Genomic DNA, 27,838 nt, shown 5'->3' with positions numbered 1-27,838 from the left:
TATGTATAATTTGAGGACTCATAACAATATTGGTACTGCCATTGGTCCTGCCACAGAATAGATCATTATGTTCATATATTATCTTCAGATCATGTTTAAAAAATATTTAAGACCAAAACATATCTATATCTATGTAGACACATGCAAATAGATATTTGTATTTTTTATTTATTTTTTTACTATTGCTGCCATTCTTTATTTATTTGTTATTGTTTATTATAATGTCAAGGAACCAAATTATTTTACTTTTGTGTATGTATTGATGTTAAACAATACAATCTTACAATCTTAAAAATGTTTTATGTTCAATAAAAATATTATACAAATAAATACGTGCAATATTTGTTTTGGCAGAGGCAGTGATTGGAAACGCAACTCTCACCCCACGTGCTACCACCCTCAACCCATGCGTCATTACGTCATCATGTGGGTAACGCGCATGCGTGGACACAGAAGTTAGAGCCTCAGAGATCAACATGTCGCTGGAAGACCCGTTCTTCGTTGTTAAAGGGTGAGAAGATGATGAGCTTTATTATAGAAGACAGCTGCTTTTAGTCAATGTGGAGAAGGCGAGCGTTTCATGTTGCCATTAGCAACCACCGTCTGTCTCCATAGCGTTCAGTTACATTGTAGGCTAGCTGTTAGCTAGCATCAGATGCTATAGTTTAGTAATAACGGGGGTGGGTACGTGGGGTGGTGTCGTCCTCTGTGTAAACTCCACAGCAGTGGTTCTCAAACCTTTTCATGCTAAAGGACCCCCAAATTGATATGTATTTGGCCGCGGACCCCCTTCTGAAAAGGTTTTGTGCCAGAGACCCCCAGAAGAGTAGCCTGATTATCTGACTGGGAGCCAGGCCATCAAAAGGGAAGATCTGTGTTTAAAAAATGGAAAATTCTTCAAACACTTTCAAGATTAAAAAAGAAAAAAATTTAAAATAGCAGATCTACAAGCTCGCAGCGAGCTTGTATTTCTGCTATTTTTGAATAGCCAACATATGAAAAGGGGATAAAGAAGAGGTTAAATGTATTGACACATTTTGCTGGGGACCCCCTGAAACCCCCCCAAGGAGGACCCCACTTTGAGAACCACTGCTCTACAGTCTCGACAGTTTTGGATTCAAGCTTTTACAGTCTTTACACTATAACGGTCTTGGTTGTAAACTTTACGAGGCTTTACGATTATATAAAGGTTTACGTTGTATCAGTATGGTATGTATGGTATGGGGGCCCCTACAACATACACCAGGGGCTCTACAGTAGTAGGGCGGCCCCTGTCATTGCAGTCAGTTAACCAGTTCACAGAGGGTTGTGAGATTGCGGAAGAGGGTGTGAAATGTACTCAGATTTGTATTGGTTAAATGGGTGGCATTGCTGCTGTTGTGGAGACCACCAACACCAGGTGACTTCAGTTTGGTCGTAATCACCTTCTTCAAGATGTTGCTTTTACTTCCTTTTTAAGTGACAATGTTTTGACATTGCCTGTGTGTGTGTGTGTGTGTGTTGTAACTTGTGTGTGTGTGTGTGTGTGTCCAGGGAGGTGCAGAAAGCCCTGTCCCGAGCAAGGGGTCTGTATAATCGCTGGGAGGAGCTGTTGCAGGAGGGGCCACAGGTGAGTTGTGGTGGTGGGAAGCTGTGAAACCCCTGTAATCCCAATAAATTGTTGGTTGTCATTCAGGCACGACAACTAAACAAGTGTTTGTTGATCACACACACACACTGCCAAATACAAGTTGAGAGAGAAGCTGATAAACAGCTAAAAGACATGCATAGGGCTGTCACGATTACAAATTTTAGTTGACAATTAATTGTGACTCAAATAATTGCGATTAACGATTTAATTGTGTTTTTTGGCATTGCACATTGGAACATTATGAAGCCTTTTAGGCTGCGTAAATCAAAAATTGCAAAGGGCAGATATGACAAATAACTGAAATATTCAAAGAAATGATTGACATATTTATTAATTTTATACATGTAAGCTCACAACGCGTCACAAACAAAGTGACGCATTGTAATCGTGTAGATCTGCTATTTCTGCTTTTTTTAATATATTTGAAAATGTGTGAAAAAAAAATTATGCAAAAATAATTGCCATTATCTCAAATAATTGCGATTTGACGATTATGTAATAATTGTGACAGGCCTAGACATGCACATCCCAGACCTACTGTACTAGGCTGGGTGCTGGAAAAACAGTAACAGATAGTATATAAAGAATACAAAATCCGCACACCAGTATTGCTGCTCCCAAATGCAAGTTTACTTTGGTAACGTTTCCAGCCACCAGGCTCTTCCTCAGACCATCTGAGGAAGAGCCTGGTGGCTTGAAACGTCACATAAGTAAACTTGCATTTGGTAGCAGCAATACGGGTGTGTGTGTGATTTTTTTTTATTCTTATATACGTGCCAAATACAGTCATTACAAAACACGCGTCAACCCCATAATAACCACATTCTTTCACACATAATAACAACAATAAGCACAATGAACAACAATGACATGGGCATGCTGGGGCACGCTGGGAATCCCTCCTCAGCCAGTTAACACCCCGGAATGCTACAATTATACACAATGGTTTACTTTAAGGCACAGAGAGTCCAGACTGACTGTTGAGACTGTTTGGCAGTCCTACTAACTCAGACTAAGGCTGTCAACGAATATTCCATATTTGAATACTACTTTGAATATTACAAATATTTTAATTAAAATGAATCTGCCGCTCAAGTTCTCGCATGTAACCTTAAACGGCAGCTGGTCTCGCGAGATCACAGATCCGTCAGTCTGAGAGGCAAAAGGGAGAAGTCGTGAAGTCTCCCCTCAAGACTTTACTTCATCGTATTGCCACGTCGTGCGTGAACGCAAGCCGATCTACAAGTCACAATGTAGAGTCACAATGCATCGCTGACGCAACGCGTTGTGGCCTTGTAGATTACCTGTGTTTGCCACGTGACACCGTCATACGACAAAGGGTAAATCAGCTGCCTCGCTATAAACGCACAGACTTCACATGACACACACACACACACACACACACACACACACACACACACACACACACACACACACACACACACACACACACACACACAGTAACCAGACTGACTTGCTCGGTAGTCGGTACTAGAAAGCACACACGTTTAATCATCACACAACGTCACTTTAATTGATTCAAAATAATAACCGGTCAAACTGGAACGGGTGATTCATTTGGTTGTGATTGCAGACCGTTTACAGAGACTCGACTGAAAAAGCGATGTAAAAAAAACATTTCTCTTGTAGCCTACCTTAATTTGATTTAAACCAAAAACAAATAGATTGTTTTCATTATAATTTCCCGTTTCATTTGGAGGTAAAGATCACAGCACAATGAGCACATCCTTGGAGCGATGCGAAGCGATTCTCCAGATAAGTCCGGGCTTTTATCTTAACCATACTGCTTTATTAAAATGATCTACAAATTAACAATGCATCGCAACGCATTGTGAACTTGTAAATCAGCCTCTTTCCCCCCGCTGAATGTTGTTCACCTATTATGACATGCCCAGAGAAGAGATGCTAGGGTTCAAGTTGTTAAACAGAAATGTATGTATACTCATGATCTGACTTAGCTATTCCGTTTTAAATGAAACTTAAGGTGAGCTGCTATATAGAAATGTACAAGGGATGTAAGAACAAAGGTGGACCGTGGAAGGAAGGGTTAGACTGCCAACCCCAACCTCCTGGGATCAAATCCCGCTGCCGGTACTATTTTCCAAACAACCGCAGACCTCTTTTTCGCCGATAAAGTATAGTTTTTGACCGCGGCAGAGGCACGCCGTCTCAGGCGAACTTGAGCCACGAGAGGCACCACTGAGCGAGCTAAAGCGAGTGAGTCTCCGTGCCGAACGTTGCGAAGTTAGCTTGAGCCGTCTCAGCGCCGTTCAAGTTATGTACCGAGGCAGAGAATCGTAAATCATGTTTTTGGGTGAGTGTTTGCCCCAACTGAACCTCAAAGTGACTTCTGGCCAATCACAGCGCGTCTTTTTCGGGACTTTCCCAACTCCTGTGCACTCAAATAGCTTGCCACTGGTAGCTACAAAGAAACAGTCTACCATTCATTTTCAATGAAGGCCAGCGACATGAAGATACAAAGATACATCCGACGTTTGTAGCTGCTACAAAAGCTACAACGGCTCCAAAAAAGTAGAGCTGGTTTCAACTTCAGTTACAAAGTTACAAATACGCTGTGTAGCTTTGTATCTGTTGTATCTGCCAGTGTGAATGCAGCATAACATTTGGCTTCTGGTGAGATAATCGGCAGTTGCTGTTATGTGTTCACAGGTGAGTCAGGATGAATTGGACTGGAGCACCAATGAGCTGAGGAACTGTCTACGAGCCATAGACTGGGACCTGGAGGACCTCAGCGAGACTATTAGTATCCTTTTATATCTCAAGTATATCGCTGTTGTCAGGGAAAAAAACTCTTATCTCTGTATTGAAACTTTTTGTGTTTTTTTTCGTAAATTAACGCCCTACTTGATCACAATACGGCGTCACACAATAGCATCAAAAGTAACAGATCTGCAAGCTCGAAACATGGCGCGAAGCCACGCGTTTTGAGCTTGTAGATCTGCTTCTTTTGCTAGTTTTGAATTTGAATCCTGAAAAGTAACTGTTATGGACATATGAGGTTTCCACCCGACAGAGACGATATACAAAAATGATCTCAAACATACGATACCACACCCAGGTAGTATCGCACAGGGAAAATAGACGATCTACAAGCTTGCACACGTGTTGAGCTTTTAGACCTGCTATTTGTAGATCTTGTTATATCTGCTATTTTTTTTAAACGTTCACCTGTAATGACATGTGCGAAATAGGGGCGCCCGTAAGGTAGTAACCTGCCCTGGACCAGAGCTACTGTATGAGGTCAACCTTTGTTTTCGTTCTGTTGTGTGCACACAGCATAAGACTGGTTCCTTCCAGTTTCTTACACATTGAGTATGAGTCATAGAGCTGGAGGAAGTAGACTCAGTGACCTTGTGCTTGTTTACACAAATAACAAAAGCAAAGTGTGCGAGACCCATAAACAGTTAAAATCCTTGGTGTTACTTGAATAGAGTAGAAATCAAGTGAAGACTGAGGAGTTTGCTGTGTTATACTGCAGTAATGGCAACAGTCAACATATCTGAAGAGACTGAAGCTTGTTTCAATTAAGAACAAGAAAATACATAAATCAGACAAACCCAGTATTTCTTTTTGCAAGATACGTAGATTGCTGAACAGTTAACCTCAATGAAAGCTTGTTTGACAGACATACTGTACTTTCTCGTCCTTGTGGTACAGCGCAGTGATTAAACAAGATTTAGGGTTATGTCACAGGGAAAGTCATGATGAGTCATGATGTCAAGTACCTAATATTTTACTTTGCTGATGCATGGTGTGATCAGTCTGCTCAGTTAAATATATAGCACATTTGTTATAAACAAACCACCTTCATTTTCATTTGCTTTTTTAAAATATCTATCTATTTCATTTGTTTGTATGTGTTATTTATGGTTTGCTTTGCATTCAGTAACATTTAGTTTTCAGAGATGTGTCAGATAAAGTATTATGGTTGCGTATGGAGCCCTTGACTGTGCCAGGTATCGTGGAGTCCAACCCTGGGAAGTTCCGACTGGGGGAGAATGAACTGCAGGAGAGGAGAGCCTTTGTGGAGATGACCAGACAAGCTGTACAGGTAAGCTTGTGTGTCTGCAAACTGATTATAGTGACTTAACCCATTAAGACCTGATGCCGATAGTACATATGTCTTCTAAATCCTAACAGTTTTCTGAAACACTTATATGTTGCTATGATATCAGTGGTTCTCAAACCTTTTCATGTCAAGGATTGTCAAAATTATATGTATTTAGCCGTGGACCCCTATCTCAAAATATTGAGTTCCAGGGACCCCCAGAAGCAAAGATTTGAGTTACAAATGTTCGCTTTAAAATTATATGTATTCAAAGATTTGATTGCTTTCCCGGTCTTAATGGGTTAATGTAACTCTCCGGGTTAAATGAACACGGGCATTTTGCTCAGTGCTATCGGAACCATTGAGGAGTGTGAGCTGTCAACGATTCCGTTTCTTATTTTTCTTTTTTTTAATAGGAGATGAAGGAACAGTTGGCCAGCCCTTCTGTTGTGGCTCTGGCTGAAAAGAAGAACAAACAGGTACACACACGCACAACAGTTTACAGTTAACACTTGGTTAGTCATAACAATTTCTGCGAACGCTGGCTGACGCATAGAACCCCCTCCCATCTCTCCTCTGTGTGTGTCCAGGCTCTGTTTGCTTCATCAGGCCAGCAGGACAGCTCCTCCACAGGTATGGAGGCTCACCTGGTGTCTGCCAACTCCAAGTACGTCCAGGAGCAGCAGGAACAGCAACAGGTGAGCTCATCACGTAGGCCTGTCACAATTACTACATAATCACCTAATCGCAATTATTTGAGATAATCGATTTTTTTTTTTGCATAATCATCATCGTTTCCATAGAAAAAAGTTCATTCATTTTCAAACAATTCCCAAAAATAGCAGAAATGGCAGATCTGCAAGCTTACAACACGTCACTTTGTGACGTGTTGTAAGCTTGTAGATCAGCTATTTCTGCTATTTTTACATAGTATTTCATGTATAATATTATTAATAATAGTAATTTATTTGTATATTTAAGTTATTGGTTATATATGCCCTGTGCAACTTGTGATTATGAAGCCTAAAAAAACAACGGAAATACAAATTGTATTCATATGTTCCCATGTTCAATGCCAGAAAATCGCAATTATTTGTGTGACAATTAATCGTCAACTTAAATTAGTAATTGTGACAGCCCTAAGCTCATGGTGCTTATATTATTATCGTACTCTTCCAAGTATTCAGTTAAAATAGGTCACACTGCATAAATAATAATATTTACCAGACAAAAATGAAAACCAAGACTTTGGCCTGTAGTTAGAGGGCAGTGTCGTTAATGTTTATTGGCAGCACAATTGATGGGTTTGGAAGTTTGACAAAAAGCGCCAATGGATGAAATATGTGGAGGCTAATGAGAGGGGACAGCCCACCGCAAGAATGATGGCTTTTTATTGCATTTATTTTTTGCCATTTTATCGTCAAGTCTGTGAGTCCCTCCCTACCCAGTCAATGTGATTCTCTAACTGAAGGGGAAAGGGATTGTAAATATTTGTGGGTCATTTCGGTTGTCAATTGTCAGCCTTGGGGAATATTGCTGATGCAGCCAGTTAAGGCTCACAATACTTCTCTCTACGCTTGTAAGAGATGTAATTAGAGCCTGCATGGTACTCTGAGAAAACACAGAGTACACTTGTTTACCAACCTCAAACTGGCCTTTGTTTCATTAGCCACGTGAATGAACCCTAGTGTCCCGATCCTGGGCATGTCATATAATAGTCGAACATTCGGCAAAAATACATGTACAAAAAGCCGATATTTTCGCTATTGACGTACACCCATATATGGTTTAAGTTGTTACCATTATGAATGAAGAAATTGGGTCCCATTTTTTAGAGTCTGGTATGACCCGGCCGGGGATCGAACCCCGACCTCCCTGTCTCAGGGCGGACACTCTAACCACAAGGCTACTGAACTGCCCTGATCTGCTTAGCACTCAGTATCAAGGGTTGGATTGGCGTAAGTCCCTGCGATATACTAGCGTCATGTCAAGGGGGTGTACTTGTACATCAAGCTGCCTCACACTAAGGAAACAGGAGATGCCCTAGGGCCTCGGGGCTCGGCAAGGCTTACTTATTGTGAAGAAACCTTCAACGGGCACAAATGAAACGTTTGACCTAAATTTAAACCTTATTTTTCTCAAATGGGATTCAATGTCATTCGACTGATTGCACGTCACGTCTTGAAAAATGAGGAGATGGGTTATACTAATCTTTAATAATTTTCATGTCAGATTTCTAAACAGTATTTCCAAGTCCTTTACAAGTGGTCTGGGCACCCCCAGGTGTCCTTGAGGAAATTCCAGGGGTTCCTCAGCAAATTGGTTGTATTGGTTATATACCATCAAAATATGTTCATCCACTTTAAGCCTATTTTATACTTTGGCTATTCAAAAATAGCTGATCTGAGCTCGCAACACGTCGCAATGTGACACGTTGTGACTTGTGAGCTTGTACGTAGATCTGCTCTTTTAAATGGGGTTCCCTGGCACAAAATCTTTTAAGGCGGCGGTCTGTGACCTTAAAACATATCCATTTGGGGGTCCTTGACATGAAAGTGTCATGAGCAAAAATTAGCAAATTCTATCGGTTTTAAAAAACCTTTACGCTCTAAAAAAGAAATTATGTGTGTGTGTAGCTTATTGTGCAGGAACAGGATGAGCAGCTGGAGTTGGTCTCTGGCAGTATCCGAGTCCTTAAAGACATGTCCGGACGCATCGGGGATGAGCTTGATGAGCAGTCAGTGTGAGTACTGAGTATGGAGCGTACACATGCATACACACAAATCCAGGGCAGTAAGTTAACCTTTTCATTCACCAAACATCGCAAAATTCTAGTCTGATTTGAATTCTAGCCTGATTTGAATTCTAGCACACAATTGAGATTGACTGTGGTCAATCTCGATTGTTTTAACCCATTAAAACCTGAGGCGATTCTTTAAAAAAATCTAAATCCTAACAGTTATTTTTTTTAAATATAAAAAAAAAACAATCACGATTTTTCAAAAATAGCAGATCTACAAGCTCGTAGCGCGGCACTCGGTGCCGCGCTATGAGCTTGTATATCTGCTATTTTTGAATAGCCAAAGGCATCTAAAGTGACACAGAAGCGTTCCAGGTATCAATGGGTTAAATGTGCTCTATAAATAAAGCTTGATTTGATTTATCAATCAAAAATATATATTTTAAATAGAAGTGACTCTTGACTGTTGTTGGCTTTGTGTCAAAGTGACTGGCAGGGTAATGAAACTTGCAAATTGTGCATTTCTATAGCTTCTTTCTCCAAAGCACTTTACAATGTGCATTACATTCACATTCACGCACTATTCACACAAACGACGGTGGAGGAAACCATGCAATGCTCATTGGGAGCAGTTAGGGATTCAGTGTCTTGCTCAAGGACACTTAGACACACAGCCAGGGTGGGGGGGGGGTGCTGGGTATTGAACCAGGAAAGCAGGGCTTTAATTTACGAAAAACACAAAAAGTTGAAATATGGAGATATAAGGTTTCTGCCCGACAGCGACGATAATGAAAATTGTTAAGCACTCTTATGAACCAGTTTAACTTCCTGTGTAAGTTGAACCTTTATTGATTGCCGGAGGGAAATTCAGGGCGTGTGTGTCAGCTGGAAGGTTGGTACACTGGCTGAGTGAGTGAATAAATGATACCTTATTTTCCTGTCTTGTCTTACAACCTTTCCCTTAGGGGATTATAAGACACCAACAACAGTTCTATACAGTCACGTCTCAATAACCCGATAAGCTGCGTGACACACAGTTTACAAACAGAGAGAAAAAGTAATCGTTAATAATTGATTTGTATCGCATGAACCAAAATAGATGTCAGATGTAACAGGTATGTTCTCTTTGTTTGCTTATTGTTGTATATGTTGTACTGAAATAGTGGGCAAATGTTCAAGGATAACTTGAAGAGAGAAGCAAGCACTCATCAGACGAGTAGTTCACAATTGTCACGTGTGTCGGGTGCACGGTTCTGGCAGAAATAGTCTCTTTGAAAGGAATACCAGCACTCACTTAGATCCTTTTTAGGATGTATTGTTTATTTAAATCATAAGCCCCAGCAGCAGATCAAACACGACGGACGTTTTGGCCCGCAGGCCTTCCTCAGAGTGAATCACGCTGAGGTTTAAAAGCAAAGGCCAGTAAAACGCAAATTTCGATTCACTTCTCAATTATAGTCAGTTTTGCTATCTCACAGTAATTGCAAAACCGTTAACCCCCCCCCCCCATTACTAATAGCCATTCTCAAGGTGGAGGGATCAAAATCTGGTCTAAATGCTTTAGATGGAAGGAGACCGGCGTTGCTTATTTTACAGTGAGTGAATGCGTTCACTCACTGTCATTCGCTGCTTGAATGGTGTATGAGGTGCTGTTTTGGGTATTGTTTAGGATGTTGGGGGAGTTTGGAGACGAGATGGACCAAACTTCAACCCGCATGGACTCTGTCCTTAAGAAGCTGGAGAAGGTCTCCCATATGACCAGCAGTAAGTTACCCGGCTGATACATTGACACACACGACAAATGAAAATGAGAATGATTCCACATTATCTTTCTTTAGTTCGTTAGGGCGACAACATGTACGTATGTTTGTATTAAGACATGGCAGCGGTGCACGGGTCAGCTCTGATTTAAATCAAAGCCACCATCTTTTTGATTTTCTCTTTGCGATATCACGTTAAAAAAGGATAAATATAAACTTGCATCCGCATGAACCCGCATTTAAACCAGAGAAAAATATCGTCTTTGAAATAGTCTGTCGGGTGGAAACCTCATATGTCCAAAACCGTTACTTTTCAGGATTCAAATTCAAAAATATCAAAAATAGCAGATCGACAAGCTCGAAACGCGTCGCTTCGCGCCGCGTTTCGAGCTAGTAGATCTGCTATTTTTGATACTTCTGTATGACGTTGTATCAAGTAAGGGCATTCATTTACAAAAAACAAGTTTCTTTGCTCAAAACGCCGCGTTTCGCGCCGCATTTCGAGCTAGTAGATCTGCTATTTTTGATACTTCTGTGTGACGTTGGATCAAGAAGGGCATTCATTTACAAAAAAACACGATTTATTTTTATATGGAGATGAGAGGTTTCTGCCCGACAGCAATGAAATAATACCAAGTATATTGCACACCTGACTAGCCTTGATGCAGCTGCGGTGGAGGGAAATGGTGCATTGGAGACTCAAGTCTCTAAGCTCTCCTAATTTAGCCAAGAACATTGAGATGTCCTTAAGAATACATATGATCTCATCTACCCACACCTGCGTGTGATTTATTCAGAGAGTTGTTTTCTTTCTAACCGAAATACTGACAAAGGACCCAGGGGTCAGACACACTCACACACACCATTTTGACCCCAACATAATGTACATGTACCTGCTACTACAAATGCTATCTGTATTTCTACGTACAGTAGTATATACCTTTTGATTAGATTTTTTACCTATGTTTTTCTGCTCTTACTCCTACTCTACCTCTATCCTCTCTCTTCTCAACGAAACCTACAAAATGATGGAGTGCGCACAAAAAGATAGATAGATAGATAGATACTTTATTAATCCCGAAGGAAATTTGCTTTGCTCAACAGCTCCAGTGCAATACATTCATACAGATGTCAATAAAAAATAAGCGTGGTGAACATTTAAAAAACATTACACCAATGGGAATGAATGCGATAATAAAACTATCGGTTATAATATAAGCAGTTAAAAACCTAGGTAAAAAAATGTTAAAAAGAGAACACAGCTAAAACAAATAAATATAGATTAGCTGGTCAACCCCCTCCCCCTCCCCCTCCCTCCTCTCTCCCCTAGTGCGTCATTGTACAGCCTAATGGCCCAGAACTCATTTCACCCGCTTCTTTTACACCTGTAAACCTTTGGTGTGGCAATGAAAGTTGATGGTGATTCTCTGTGTGTGTGTGATTCAGGTCGGAGACAGTGGTGTGCCATCGGTATCCTGGTGGCTGTCATGATGGTCGTCCTCATCCTGCTGTTTGCTCTCTGATTGCTGCTGCTGGTGCGTCTCCTCCACACCTGGCCCTCCATCTCTCCCCGGGGAGCCAGGGGGGGGAGAATGGAAATGATCAATGGACAGATGCACAGAAATATAACGGATTAACGAAGAATGCACCTCACCACTCCCACACCCGCCCCCCCCCCAAAATCCCTTTCTCTAATCGCACAGTGTGAAATGTTTGGTTTTCTTCCTTGGTTTCTTTCAGTGATTCTAATGTACGTACGCCACAGCCTTTATCGTTAATATGGAGGGGAGGGCTGAACAATCGGGGAGAGATGACACTTCAGTTATTTCACACGCACGCGTTTTCTTCTAACTGTCTGGGAATAATGGTTGTCATTGGCACGTTAACACAGACAAAGAGGGAGATGCAGAGAACACGAGAGGGGGAGGGGGGGGGAGCGTCAGTGTTGCCTTAAGTATATTTTTCTACCTTTGGTGTAAAGTGCAGTATGTCGCGTGCCTACATCTTTGTATTGTGATCGGGGGTGGGTGGGGTTTTGGGAGAGTAACTCCAGCCAAGCTGCCTCATGCTGGTAAATCGTGGCTGTTCTGCTTGTGCTCTCGGCTTGTCAGCCAGTAGACAAATGAGTTGATGTCCCTCCCTAATTATGATAGCATTCGATCAGGTCAGGTTACCGTCTACTCTGTGTTCAGAATGATGCGGTAACCCCCCCAGGCCCCCACCCCACCTCCAAACTGGTTTATGCACAGCAATGGCCGAGGTTTTCTGAACCAGTTAGACAGTTAGTGATATCCTTGACCTTGAGCGAGTGTCTCTGATTGAATGGGTTTTGTCTAATGTGACTGATGCAAGGAGGAGACGGTTGCTAGGCAGGACGTTGAAGCCTTTACTGTTGATTTGGGTTCCAAGCTCCCTCTGGTGGAGTGTGCAGGTCATGCATTTAATTGTGTCAGGTAAACATTGCTCATACCAGTGTGTTGCAAGATTGTGTAAATAGGACTATTTTTCTTTTACTTTGAATTTATTGCATAAATTGATTTTATGCTTATACTAAGGCTGTGCTTTTATCAGAAACTAGAAAGGTGCGCTCGGTTGAACACGTATCTCCGCCAGGCCGGGTGGAACTCCATATTTGGACAAGTCTGTGACGGCAGTCAGCTATATGAAACATATCGACATATCTATGAAATATGACTCCATAGTTCGACAAGGGTTCAGCCGATTTACGACCACCATTGCCCTTAGATGTCCGGGGCTGCACACATGCACTTCCATTATAAAATGAACGTTAAATATCTCAAAAGAATACACAATATATGAAAAAGGTACTTCCTTGGCCTACTGGCAGTGTCCACAAGAAATGTGGGACTGATGGGTTAAGTGGTTTGTGAGATTAGCCCCAGACAGACGGTGAAAACATTATCTCCATCCTTGTCTTAGGCCTGGAGGAGAGATGACTAAAAAAATATATATTTTTATCCCAATTCTTAGCAGTTTATTGCTGGTTTCTTGTGTTACATGATTCACCACATTATTGAACAAGCAGCCTTAAAGGCAGGTGGACACTTTGACAGGTCGAATGCATCACCTAGACCCTAGGGATGGTCTCTAACCAGGCCTAGTACATTGTGATGGATGCTTTAACCTATGAAAGTGTTTGGATCTGTGACTCGTCAGGATGAACAGATTTAGTCTGGATTTCTGTGGGGTCTAATGTTTCCTTGGGGTAGTTAGGACGTGTCCAGTTGGAGCTTTCATAATGAAAGCCCTCCCATCACTATTGCAGTTCGCTCTTGTGGTCATTTGTGCGGTTTCTGTATGCTTTCCTCTGCATATATTAACACCTAATTTTGCCAAATTATGCTTAAGAGAATGTTACAGCTAACGCACGGTTTTAAGTTACATTTTAGTTCTCAGTGTCAGATACATTCAGTCTCATAAAAAGATTCAAATTTGCTTTGATGTAGCCTAAATGGTCTGGCAGTCATTGTATGGTGAAAGGATTATTTGCCATTACTATATTTAGTATTTAACACTGGTGTGCGTGGCCTGGAAACCCTAAAACAAAGGTAAATTGGTTAATTTTGTTTCCTTCATATTGCTTAGATCTCAGGCCTGCCTACAATCAACTGAACTTGGTTTCCCCTTTATGATATAGCTATGGGCATCAATTAAGATGGTGACATTCTGTGACAAATCTGGTTGAGTCTGGTTTATTCTAGCCATTAGGTAGAGAACTGCAGCTTTAATGGTTGGCTCTCATGCACTCCAGTGCCAATGATCAGTATTTGTATTTATACAGTACAGACTGGAGTTGGAAGTTAATTGTCACCACTAGAGATGAATCATGTACGAGTGTATTATGCAGTGTGGAAAAGTAATGCTATCTACTAGCCAAATTATGGGAAATGTCTCTCCTACCGGCCAGCTACACAGGTACTGTAAGTAACTACCACAAAAATCTACCTGGTTAGTAAAACATGGAAGGAAAATAGTAGGATTCGGAATGTACCAGCTACTGTATTCTACTAAAACTTTTCCTGCCCAGAATGAACGGTGTAAATATAAATTATTCTTTATCCTTTTGTACAATTTTAACCCAACATGAATACAATATCCTGGCCATGATTACATTGCTGTTGCACAACTCGCACCAGATTCTGTCTGTATAATGCTCTGCCTTTTTTGTAAATGTTATACTCTAAATACTGTAATATAATGAAGTGGTTGCCTTTTATTGGACTTTTCTTGGGGGAAATCCAATTGTTAATAAATCTCATTACACTTTTACAATGACTGACTGAAGTTCCTGTTTATATTTGGGTGAGTGCAGCGCGTTGGGTCTTGCGTGAGCTCTGTGGGGTTTATAAAAACGAACAATGTGGGTGGGGTCATAGGGTTCACTTCACTCCAGACTAGAGCTGTGTCTCAATGTGGAGTCCCGGGACCCTTCAGTGAGTTCCAGGGGTTTCCCGAAGATGTAAATACAACTAGAGGGGAGCATGATCTTATTAGAACTATTAGTCATTGAAAGTAAAGGATCATTAAAGCTCTTAATATAATTAAATTGACGAATCAACTGATTGGTGTAACCATCATTCAAGGCGTCATTTTGTATATTGTGCAAGAAGACCATGTTACGTCCGAAACAACATACTACACATCATACTATGCTTTTTTTCAGCCTACTACTGTAGTTAGTATCTACCAAGCAGTGAGTAGGGTTTCACTTCGGGTATACTATAGTATGTGATTTTTGGGGATGCAGCAGGCCCTGTCCGAAATCATACTAAAATACTATTTAGTTTAGTATGCCAAATTACTTTTTCATATGTCCGAAGTGAAACCCTACTGCTTAGTAGATACTAAATAGTAGGCTGAAAATAGCATAAACATACTGTAAAATACTGTATGTGGTTTCGTACGCACCACACGTGACAGGAAATTATATCAAGAGAGAAGAGCTAATGAAACTTGCTGCTGCATGCTAGCATTAGTATCTCTTTAAAAAGTTCATAATGTCCAAAACTGTTACTTTTCAGGATTCAAATTCAAAAACAGCAAAAGTAACAGATCGACGAGCTCAAAAGCTTGTAGATCTGCTACTTTTGTGTGACGCTGTAGTATGATCAAGTTCAAGTTCATTTACGAAAAAAAAAACACAAAAAGTTAGAATATGAGATAAGAGGTTTCTGCCCGACAGCAACGTTGAGTTTTATTTTTTAATATTACCTTCTCGTTATATTGTAGTGTTAGAACAGTCTCTGTGGAACATGGTTCACCAACACTTCGCTGCTTTGCAACTGTAAGAGTAAAGGCCAGTCCACACCAATGCAACTCCTTGCAACTGCTATTTGGGATAACGGTCGCAAGTAGTTGCACGTTGCAAGCAGTGGTGTGGACTGGCCTTTAGTGACAAATAAATCCCTCTTGATTTACAGAGAGAGAGTGAGAGAATGAAACAGCCATACAACAGTTTTTGTTACAAACCTTTTATTAAGATATTCAGATTTTTTTTTCTTCTTCTCATTTTCAGTCTGTTTTCTTTTTTCTTTACAGTAGTTAATGTGCAATTATCTTTATTACCGGGTCACAGTTAGGATTTCACAAAGTTATTGGCACTTGGAACACATGGGGGAACACTGGCATGTACATGGGCAGGGATGTGTGGAGGGAAGGGGGTCAAGGGTCAACCACTTAAACCCTCTAGTCTCAGAGAAACCGACCGAGTTACAACTGCACTCGGGCCGCTTTTTTTCCCGTCTACACCAAATGTCTTCGGCCAAAAATAACCGATCTACAAGCGTCTCAAGCTTGTAGATCTGCTATTTTTTGGCGAATGTTCCCCCCAGAATAGGCATGCTGGGGTTCAAGTGGTTAAGGGGGGGGCGGGGCGGGGGCAAGGGGGAAACACGACAGGGTTTGGGAGGGGTGGATATTTTCTTTGACATCAGTAGACGCTACTGCATTGGGGGCGGGTATGGGGGGGATGTCTTTCCAAAAGCTGTGTTTCTGTTTTTTTTTAAATTCTTTCTGTTTTTCTGGGATATGAAGAATAATAATCATAAGAATAATACCTCATGCTGCGAGTGCACATCTAACAATCAAACTTCGATAGTGCTTCTATGTAATAATGTACAGTTTATATATTTATATATTTATAGTGGGGGGGGGGGAAAACAATAGTTCTGCAGAGTATCTTTTTACCCTACGACACCAGAGACAAGAGAGAGAGAAAAAAAAAAGGTATAGTCATTCACGGTTGCTATATGGTAATATGTAAGCCCCGCCCCTCCTTTCATATATGATTTCTGAGGTAAAAGTGTCTTTGACATTGACTCTCGTCTTCCGTCCTTTTTGCTAAATACCCTGCAGTATACATACACTGTTTGGAGCGAAACTCTGCTGAGCTCGTCCGTTTTTTTGTTCCTGAAGAAAAAATGGTACCTGCTTAAAAACATCAGCCACACCAGCCTAAAAGCCCTTCTTCTTCAAACCGCACTAGCCACCGACAGCAGGTATGCGTGGGGTTAGGGTCTGCTATGGCTGACAGCTCCCGAGGTAACTGGTAAGGTTTTAAAACTGCATCAGTGACACACACACCGGGGTGCAAAGCGTCGGCCGCAGGGCGGGCGAGCGAGTGCCCCAGCCCCAGTGTGCGTTTATCTCAGAGGTTTTGCGTGTGTTCATGTTAATGTGTCGTGTGTGTGTGTGTTTGTGGTTTTTTTTGTCTTTTTTTTTTTTTGTCTCTGGTGCGTGGGGCCTTTTTGAAAAGAGCTGAGGAGTACTAGAAGTAAATGTTTCTGGATAGAAAGACTACAAGGCTTGCTGCCTTTCAGCGGCATGCACAGAACGCACAGAAATCCGGGGAGCACGGGAAATAAAAAAAAACACGTCGAGTTAAAAGTTTAGGCCGCAGCGCAGAAGACAACGATGACCCGGGGCAAGGTGGCGGAGGAGGAGGGCAAGGAGGAGGAGGAGGAGGAGGTGGGATGGGGTGGGGGTGAGGGGGGTTTGTCTGAGAGAAGACAAGAGGAGAGGAAAGCTGAGCACGGATGCAGAGTGATAGCTTATATGATAAAGATAAGACACGCTTTCTCCAGGGGACTGTAGATAATAATAATAGACACATCCAACCCTCAGCTTGTCCTCGGAGCCCTCGCCTCCTCTGTTCTTCGAGTACACGGTAAAAAATCCTCAGTGTTCATTTAATCCAAAGAGTGTAAAAACATTAAAACACGACCCGGGTTCCCTTTTCTTTTTTTTTTACACTCTCAAGAGTTAAATCAACGCTATGGAGGACTTTACATACATGGATGTTAACTGCTGATATAGCTGTCCTCGGTTTTTTCCAACAGGGTTCCTGCTCATTTTCAACCATTTCAATCAGTTTCTTTTCTCTCCCAGACTTTAACTTCTGGACTTGACTTTGAAGAGCATGGTTAGGGTGTGTGTGTGTGTGTGTGCTGAACAATGTGTGAGTCAACTGAGTAATAAATATTGTTCTACAGCACCGGTTCCTTCCCAACCTTCTCTGGATCAGGGCCCACTTTCAAAAGTGTCTTGTGTGCATTTTCAGGGAATGTTTACATTAATGATCAATCATTGGATTGTGTTCCGGCTTGGAGCAAGGGAACTAACATAGTATGCTTTAAGTTCTTATTTATTGGCATCACTATGAAAACTCATTTCAAGGTTTTAAAGAAAAAATACCATGTTTTTTTAGTCTTAGTGTTTTGCCAATACTTTAGAGGCCCATGGCCCACAGGTTGGGAATGCCTGTTCTACAGTAACAAATTATGTCAAATCATCTGTGGAAACTGAACATGCTTTTTGTATCGAAAAGGGTTGTTGCCTGTGCGGGAACCCTGTTTGAATGGACTTATCCTTCCTTTTGCCCCATTGATACCCCCCCCCCCTCATCTGAACCCTTCTTCAGCCCCCCCCCCCCCCCATGCAGAAGAGTTTGTACAGTCTCCACTCCCAGTTCCTGCCTGGGGGGGGGGGGAAGGGGGGCCCACGGGCACATCAACAGTTTACAATAAAATTATATTTTTCTTTCTTTTTTTTTTCAAATGCCAAAGAGTGTGAGCAAATAAAAACACCAAATAAAAAGAGGAATAATAGTACAAAAAAAAGATAAACAACAAAAAAAACAAAAAGTAAAACTACAAAAAAGAACCCTCACATTTAGAACTACGTTCCCCAAAGTTCCTCCCCCCTCCCCAAATCCCACTGTTGACACCGGCGTCCATAAACCGCAGACATGAAGTGACCTAGGGAGCGTGCTCAGAAAGGTGCAGAGGCTCTGGCTCGTGGCGTCTCCACAGCATGGGACTTGGCGAGCACTCACCCAAAAGGTGCTTTTTGTTTCGTTTAGAAAGATTATCCCACCCTCCCCCGTTGTCACTTCTTCTGCCTGTGGGAATGGCAGCCAAAACGGTGGTCAACAGCGAGATCAGCAGACAGACAGACGGATGGATGGAAGAGGCAAAGCACAGAACGACTGCAGTGCCCTCTCTTTAGGAAGTTTCCGGTCAGTAGTTTCAATCAACTGACCGCTTTTATTTGGCGTATATATTTAGATCAGACAGCCTTTGCTGGCAAATGTATGGATTCTTTGTCTGGTGTCAGATGGGTAAAATCAGGAGCAGTGCCCTCTTTCGGCCTGATCCTAAGGTGCTTGGATTAATACAGTGATCGAGACTCAGAATTTACAATCTTAGACCGTCTGAGATCACCGCTTCTTGGTCTTTTGTGCCCTCTGTTGGCCATGTGCAGTTACTGCAGCTGCGGAGTGGGTGCGCCCTCCTCTCGCACAAGCCATAGTAGCTTCATTTCGCCACCAGATGGCGACCCACCCAGTCACATTGTGACCATGGAGTCAACCCTCTAGTAGCTTATTATGTATGGAAAAGCTGGCATGGAAGCCAGGTCAAGTAAACTTCTAACTCTTTGCGTTTGATTTCCAATGGAAGATGAGTAAAAGCCTAGGTTAAAAAATACAAATAAAAAAAGAATCTCCACAAGACAGCGTACATGGATAGTCACACTTTGCCCGGTAAGAATGTTTTGGACAGACATTCAGGCATATAGCCTTAAATGAAGTGAGCCTGACAGTGTTCCTCTTGCCTGGACATTCCATCATCTGTCTGAGTTCTATAGTTCACCCCCCCCCCCCTCCCTCCCCATAAACAGTACAGTAATCCACACTCTGGTCCAGCAACAGAACTGCTCCCCCGCCCATCCCCCAGCACCTCATCCATACACAATCACAATGCAAAAATATGTGGTTCTCTTTCTCTTTCTCTAAACTAGTTTACAGCTCCTCGTTTCTCAATTTTCTGGTTTCTTCTATTTTTTTTTCTTTTTTTCTTTTTTATACATAACTTGGCAACTCTTGGTACACATATTAATGTTGAATTATTAGTAGCATCTCTTTTAAAAAATAACTTTCAACAACTACAGTACATTAGTTCAATTGTAGAAAAAAAGAATACAAAATAAAACAAAAGCCCACCAGCAACATAAAAAGGACATGGTTAAGTAACAAAAACAAGTCTGTAGATATAAGTTTTTTCTGAAATGTCTACAAAGCTCTTTCTAGAAGCATCATCTAGCTCGTATCGTTTGAAAAACTCCTTCTCTGACCCTCCCGATCCTCCCACAGCGTTAAGTCATAAAACTGCATACTCAAATTGTTGCACATCTTCTCTCACAGTTCAGTAGCACTGTGCTTTTCTGGTCTTCACTCAAAAATGTAAAAGAGAGAGAAAAAAAGATGACGAAGAGGTCTTTAACCACTTTCAACAATTAAAAAAGTTTTCCTAATAAAAATAGCAAAAACAACAGAACTACAAGCTCACAATGCGTCGCGAATGATGCCACAAATTGTGAGTCTGGGTTTTCGCTATTTGTCATACGATGATACCGTCTGTAGGGCTAACTAAAGTGGTTAAAGAAAGAATGGTTTGTTTGGCAGAGTAGCCTCCCGCGTTCAACACTTATATCCAGCCAATGAATGCAACCTCGGGAGAACACAGGCCTTTAAGAACAGAAAAGCTAGACTGAGGACGTGAACCTTTCAAGTCTGAAACAAGCATAGCACAGTTTCTGGGACCGTAATCTTTTTTCGGCTAGAGATAAACATGTCAGTCGGTGTTATTAAAAATCAACAGAGGGTTTTGGGAAGCCAAGCAAGGAAGGAAGCATCTGAGGATTTCAAGAGAGCATCACTACAACAAAACTCCCTCCAGTTCATATTCCTCCTCACATCCCCCTCCACGCTACATAAACAAACACCCACATATTTATCTGGATGGCAAAGGTCCAGGGAGAGACCGCCCGTCCTGTCATTTCTTTTCTTCCCCCCACGCTGCCTCCTCTCTCTGCCTCTTTGTCTGGATTGCGGCTTCGCTCATGTGACAACAGTGCCGCAATGCCTCATCTGTCCTGGGAGATTCTTAACAAGCAGCTCTCCTCTTTGGAAAGAGGAGAACAGCCCCTCCCCTCCCCTCCCCTCCCGTCTCCTCTCCTTCCCTCCATCGTTAACCCCCACCCTCCACCCTCCACCCCACCTACCCAAGACCTAGCATAATTACGATATAGATATATATTTAAAAAAGGATTATAATTAGATTTTTTAAGTTGGTTCAACAGTCTCATATTCAAGTTGTGATTGGCTAGGCTACTCTGGACCGGACAATTATGATTTCTGATTCATCAGCCGCGGCATGCAGGCCAGAGGGGGGAATCTAGAGATTGGAACGTTACGTTATCATAATCATCATCAGCATTATTATCGTTATCTATGATCGTCTGTATCTGATTATTTAAAAAGGTGCAGAACACACTTAGAGCCAGAGCATTGTCTCCCTGGGGTGTGTGTGGACCGCACGCAATCCATCTCTCTCTCTCTCACACACACACACACACACACACACACAAACTGACTCATATATTTGCATTCTCATGAGGCACAATCACAGATGTGCATTGTGATATGCATGCATGCACACTGACACACTAATACTTGCAGGAAGGCACACAGACACACAGACACACACACACACACACACACACACACACACACACACACCATGGTCCCATCTGTTGTTTAACACAGTAACCACACTTTAGTAAACAAACACCCGAAATGTAGGCGCACAATAACACTCTCGCCCACACACACACACACACACACACACCTGCATGGCCTCAACTTCACTTTCACAAGGTCGGGGAGAGGAGGGGGGGGTGGGGTGGGGTGAGGCAGACGTTCTGCAGAGATTTGGGACCTAAAGGAAAAACGGAGTCAGTCAAACCCCCCCCCCCCCCCCCCATAACAGTGAGGGCTGCCCAACAATGAGATTGAATGGGATTTGATGGGTTTGTTTAGCGAAGGCGTGACTGCGTGATGATGACTGTCTGGACACTGTCTACCTCTCAGCCAGCGAGCTGTGTGTGTGTGTGTGTGTGTGTGTGTGTGTGTGTGTGTGTGTGTGTGTGTGTGTGTGTGTGTGTGTGTGTGTGTGTGTGTGTGTGAGTGGTAGAGAGACCAGACACACACAGGGAAGGGAGAGGGAGAGAGAGACAGACACTGTTTTTTATTTAAAGCACTTTCACCCTGGGGTCCTTCTTCTGGGCATGTCATTATGGGTGAAAATATTTCAAAGTGTTTTGATAATAGCCGGTCTACAAGCTCACCACGTGCCGCGCACGAGCTTGTAGACCGGCTATTTTCGAATATCCAAGGTATATTGTAGGGCTTAAGTGGTTAAAGTGAGGAGAATGAAAAAGATGGGAAATGCAAGACAGTGTGAGGTATAGAAAGGGAAACGTGTGTGTGTGTGTGTGGGGGGGGGGGGGGGGGGGGTTAGACAGAGATATTCTTTCTTCCAGTGTGCCATCCAAGGGGTCTTTGGTGCCGTAATGATTGCCACAGTACACGCGTGTGCTTGTCTAGAGAACATTGTGGACGTGCAAGGGAAGAGATGATTGAAGCACAAACCCATTGACCTATGTTTTTTTTTACATGCTTGTAGCGTGACTAGTGTCACCCGATGTACCCGATGACTCTGCCATGCGTTCATGCAGTTTAAAACCGGCTTATATGTGTATGTACAGTATGCATGTGTATGCTGCTAAAATGGTAGCACTCTAGCCTCGCCGTGGTTTAACTCCGCAATATGGCTGTCGACTGAAAGCGCATATGCATGCAGTTTTGATATGCCACAGATGTACGGGGCTGCATACAATGGATATGTGACTCTGCAGATGACTGTGTGTGTATGTGTGCGTGCGCGCGCGAGCGTGTGCATGTGTGCGTGGTATGTCTATGTCTCTCTCTCTCTCTCTCTCTCTCTCAGAGGCAGACAAAAACAAACAACCGCTTCTCATTTCAACATCCACCCACATACCACCCACTCATACACACACACTGATTGAAATACACACACATGCATGTTGCATGCACACACTCACACGCGTATACACGCGCACGTGTGCGCACACACACACACACACACACACACACACACACACACACACACACACACACACACAGCATAGCTGTGCAGAGATGAACACTGAAACACCCACACACACAGTGACAGGCATGCGCAGTCGGGTCGTTGGAGCCAGACACACACACACGTATACAGCACATACATCCAGACGCAGAGTCAGCCTGGCATAGACATGCGCATTAAACACACACACAGACAAACACACACACACTCCCTCTTGTGCTCCCATCAAAAGCTCTTCATGTGAGGAAGCAAACATTAACACGCATGACTCCATAAATGGCAATGGAGGGAAGATGGTGCTGGGGGAGGGGGGGCGGACACATTATACATACCACACGCACACATGTGTGCACATTTATATATGCCTGCACAGACACACACACACACACACACACACAGCAACGAAGCAAAGACACACACCAGTACGCATGCATGCATTCACACCGAATCATCCAAGCGTCCCGTCCACACCCCCCCGCCCCCCTCCCTCCCTCGCTCTCGCTTGTTCTTCCCTCCTCCCCGGGGAGACTGTAACTGTCCTCTCTCTCTCTCTCTCTCTCTTGCTCAGGCACAGACTCTAAGCTCTTTTCTCTTTTAAGGCGGCAGTTTTTAAACAACGTGTAAAAAAACCAATTCAACAATATGTGCAAATTTCTCCTCCTTGCTTCACCGCTTCACCTCTTTCTCTCTATCTCTCTCTCCACTGCGTCCTTCTCTCCCTCTCTCTCTCTCTCTCTGTCCTCAGTGATCTCCAATCAAAGTGTCTCCATTGAACCGTCGTCGTACCACATGGTCAGCTAAAGCCAGCCGGTTCTCAAAGTGGGGTCCGGGGACAACCCAGGGGTCCTCGAGGGGATTCCAGAGGGGTCCCCGCCGGCTATGGTTGGTTTCTAAATGGATACCTAACTCTTAGGTCCATGAAATTAAAAAAGTATGAGAACTACCGAGCTACAAGCTGACGGGGGGGGGGGGGTGGGGTGGGGGGTTAACTAAGGAGAGAAACAAAGCATGCCCACACCCACTAACCCCCCCCCCCCCTGTCTACAGTCCACTCTGCCACGCTCTAGTCTAGTGCTTATACTGTCGGTGCTTTCCTCGGGATCAGCACTCTTTGACCCTTTGATATTATTAATAAAATTCAAAAAAAAAAGCCTTGATAATGATATATATACGTGTATAGAAAAAAACATTTACGTAAACAATTTTGCCTTCTCTTGAAAGCATGGCCCCAATAAAGCCAACAATTTTAATAACACTGGTCAAAAAACAAAAACAAAGAAACAAACAAAAAACGCTCAATCAACACAGATAATTGGTTAGAAAACATCTTGATGGCTTTCTCTTTTGGTTAATTGCCGGGGAGAGTTACAACGATAATTTCACATCTCTGCTGTTCCTGTGTTTAGCTTAAGAGATCCAGAGAGGGGTTTTATGACTGACTTCCACCCCTCACGTGTGTGTGTGTGTGTGTGTGTGTGTGTGTGTGTGTGTGTGTGTGTGTGTGTGTGTGTGTGTGTGTGTGTGTGTGTGTGACATTCTGTCCTAAACACACAGGCATCTGGCAATCCAAGCATCAATATAAACCTACAGTGACGCTGAGCAGGCCAACTCCAACATGCACACACACACACACACACACACACACCCTAAGCACTCCTGAAGCCATGTCCACTTTATTGTGCCTCTGGACTTAAGTCAAGGTGTGGGGGGGGGGGGGGGGGTGCTACTCTGGGCTCTTTTGGTTCATCAGACCTTCATGGATCAGGAGTAAGACTATAGATAGAGTCAGGAAATGGCTAGCGTTTTCTTTGAGTTTATCTCAAAGAAATGTAATCTCTTTATTACATTTTGTCTTTATTGGATTTAGTTTTTTAATTCTATGCTTGTCATATTATATATATATATTTTTTTATCATTGTTGTGTCTGTGTAATAAAGGGTAGATTTCTACTCATCAATTATAATATTTATATCTTTCGGTAAATAATGTAGTTTTTAAGACCATAATGTGTGTGCTTTTTTCGGCATTGCAAGGCTATTAATCTTGCCATAAAAATGTATGACTAAAATGATCGTCGATGTCTATGCCAAATTTACGCTCCATCGCACGATAAGTGTTGCACGCTGAAAATAGCCGATCTACCAGATCACAACGTGTTGTGAGCTTGTAGATCCGTTACGTCTAGCATGCGACACCGTCATACAACAAAGTATAAATCAAGCTTAAACCTCTCATCACAGCCCCCACACATGCTGGACGTAAACAAGACAATTCTATTACACAATTCCAGACTCATCAGTATTCAAGTTTCTCAGCTGGACTTTGGCCATTTTTCAAAACAACATATGCCCATCATGGCTGTTTGTAACAGTCATATATTAAGACGGCAGCTCTCCGTTTAGTCGTATGTATCATGGGGACAGCACCACAATATTTTCCACGCATCTATCTCTCTCTCTCTATCTTTATCCGTTGTGGTTTCCCATAGCATCCACCTACACGTAAGCACTTGAGATCCGACACAAACACAGAAAGGCCCCTTCGCAACGACTCGGTATAGTTCACAGTGTTTTCAGCTGCATTGTGGGAAGGCGTTGGTGTCATGGGATGGGATGTTCACTCCAGCCATAAGAACAGGTGAGACAAAATCACTCCATAACTGATACAAGATCAATTTCTATGTTCTGGTCCCCTTTCTAAAAGGCCATGCCTTCTATAGACTTGAGCACTAACTAAAGTTTTGTCACAGCCTGGTTACTGTAGTGTATAGCCCATTCGCTCCACATGAGTCTGCTTGCGTGCAGTGGTGGAAAGTAACTAAGTACATTTACTCAAGTACTGTACTTAAGTACAATTTTGAGGTTTTTAACTTTACTGGAGTATTTCCAATTTTCAGTACTTTTACTTCAACTCCAGTACATCTCAGAGGTAAATATTGTACTTTTACTCCACTAAAATTTACTTAAAAGTTACTTTGTAGATTTTGATTATTATTACAAAACGTACGTTGACCACTTCAGCCCTATATATATTTCGGTCATTTGAAAATAGCCGATCTACAAGCTCACAATGCGTCGCGATGTGAGCTTGTAGATCTGCTATTTTCAAAAGATATTTATACATTTGAAAACTTGAAATGGGACATTCTGCATAATGAGAACTTTTACTTTTTGTACTTTAAGTATATTTTGATACCAATACTTTTGTACTTTTACTCAAGTACATTTTTAATTCCGGGCTTTTACTTGGAACAGAGTACTTCTACATTGCAGTATCGATACTTTTACTTAAGTAAAAAAAATGAGTACTTTTTCCACCACTGCTTGCGTGTGTGTGCCTGACTGTGTGTATACATCGACGGATGAATAATCTGGCCAAGCGTGTGTGTGTGACAACAATAAAACCGTCTGGCCTAGCTCTCCCCATTCTCTCTTTTTCTGCCGCAGCACACGTGACGATGACTTATACACGCAAGCCATTAGGCTGTCCGTACACACAGATGCACACAAACACTGCTGTGATCCATGCCTTGCACCAACGGGTGAATTAGCACCTTTGTCCATGCCAGGCAAAGCAAACATACATCCAAAGAGCAGAGCCTTTTGAGAGGGTGCTTCTGCTTCTCCTGGATAATGGCAAAGAATATGTACTCTCAGGGAGAAAAATGCACACATGGGCGCAGCGAAAACATTAAATGTCACTGTCCGCACGCGCACACACACACACACACACACACACACACACACACACACACACTTTGATGCCAACAGGCAGAAACATATTTGGACATTTTGTAACTCCTTCAGATTATATTTTAAAAAAAGGGTGATGGATATCAATTGGATTTCAGCAAGGTTTTTTCTCCTCGTTTTCCTCATTTCTAACAACCTATCTCGCCCACTCTTCTCTTTCTGATACAAAACGTGATTCGATTGTACTCATACCGCATGTAATAACAACAGTGCATTTATCCGCAAACACCACACATCTCTCGCTACCTCTGACAATCATTGGTAACAAAGTCCCTCTCACGCGGACGCCTTGGCAAATCAAACACAAGAAAAGAAACTCATGGGGGGGGGGAAAGCATACAAAGAACACAAACTGACTTTTTTGTTGAAAAGAATCAAATGTGTTTTGGGGGGGTGGGGTGCGTATAAATGAAAAAAAAAGGTGCTCAGCAGGGCAGGGAACAATCTATTTTCAACATCTAAAATCACAGTGGCTGATACATCCACTCCAATGGCCAGTTTTACCATCCAAAAACAGATTTTTCTAAACGGAACGGGGCCTCTGAACAGTGGTGGGTCACCTAGTTGGTTGCCACCCTGATGCTTGGGGGGTACAAAAAAAGGGGAGTGGCGATTTAGAAACCGTGCAAATATACATCATTTATTATACATCAATATTACATAATTCCAACCCTTCGACCCCCCCTCTGCTCCCTCAACGGGGCTGACTGAATGACTTCCAGCGTCTTGGTAAAACCCACTCCATACAATCTGACGTCTGGTTGACTCTCACGCTGCGGTCCAGACGCTTCAGCACGCATACATTCAATATCAAAACGACAGTGTTATCGGACTTTTTTTTGGGGGTCAAAAACCCGCTTTCCCCAAAATGTTAATACTCCCCCCCCCACCCCCCCCGAACCTACCCCCCCCCCCCCACCCCCATCCCATCCCCAAGGGAATGTGTGTGACTCGATATAGAAAAAGAAAAAGGGCCTCAAGCGATGTAGACACAAATAAACTTTGACACAAAGGAGTCAAAAAAAAAAAAGGTGAGAGGAGAGAGCAGGGTGAGAGAGACAACATCATCATCATGACTGTCAACCCACCCCCTTTTCTCTCATCCTCTCTATCCATCCATCTCTCTCCATTTCTTTCAGATAAGAGAGAGAAACGGATGGATGAACAACGGAATAAAAAATGGTAAATGAAAGCAAAAGGAAGGAAAAAAAAGTGTAAGTGAAATAAAGGGGGGGAAACGTTCCCCACACACATAATTGTTATGGGGGAGGAGTGATGACCCAACGATGTGGACGTGAGGCCACTCAACGCTCTCTCTTTCCCCCTCAACCCGCCC

The 27,838-nt window shown here is 42.6% G+C and overlaps 1 protein-coding gene across 1 annotated transcript; it reads left to right on the top strand.

Moving 5' to 3' along the window:
• Positions 1-426: 426 nt before the first annotated feature.
• On the top strand, positions 427-14,507 carry stx10 (syntaxin 10). Its single transcript, XM_080443748.1, has 9 exons — positions 427-511; positions 1,534-1,609; positions 4,322-4,415; positions 5,629-5,723; positions 6,137-6,199; positions 6,311-6,418; positions 8,357-8,463; positions 10,130-10,224; positions 11,667-14,507. The coding sequence occupies exons 1-9, from the start codon at positions 477-479 to the stop codon at positions 11,741-11,743; spliced, it is 750 nt and encodes a 249-aa protein (XP_080299874.1). The 5' UTR covers positions 427-476; the 3' UTR covers positions 11,744-14,507.
• The last annotated feature ends 13,331 nt before the right edge of the window (positions 14,508-27,838 follow it).

The sequence above is a fragment of the Gymnoscopelus braueri genome (genome assembly GCF_963280865.1).
Source record: "Gymnoscopelus braueri genome assembly, chromosome: 2".
NCBI classification, from domain to species: domain Eukaryota; kingdom Metazoa; phylum Chordata; class Actinopteri; order Myctophiformes; family Myctophidae; genus Gymnoscopelus; species Gymnoscopelus braueri.
Note: the sequence above shows the minus strand (reverse complement) of the source record. Positions and strands in the feature narration are given on the sequence as shown.

What these genes read in the sequence shown, in the direction of transcription:
- stx10 (XM_080443748.1), top strand. Translation starts at nt 477, where the DNA reads ATGTCGCTGGAAGACCCGTTCTTCGTTGTTAAAGG. An exon ending in TGACCAGACAAGCTGTACAG is followed by an intron (nt 5,724 to 6,136) that starts GTAAGCTTGTGT and finishes TTTTTTTAATAG; the next exon opens with GAGATGAAGGAACAGTTGGC. An exon ending in AGCAGCAGGAACAGCAACAG is followed by an intron (nt 6,419 to 8,356) that starts GTGAGCTCATCA and finishes GTGTGTGTGTAG; the next exon opens with CTTATTGTGCAGGAACAGGA.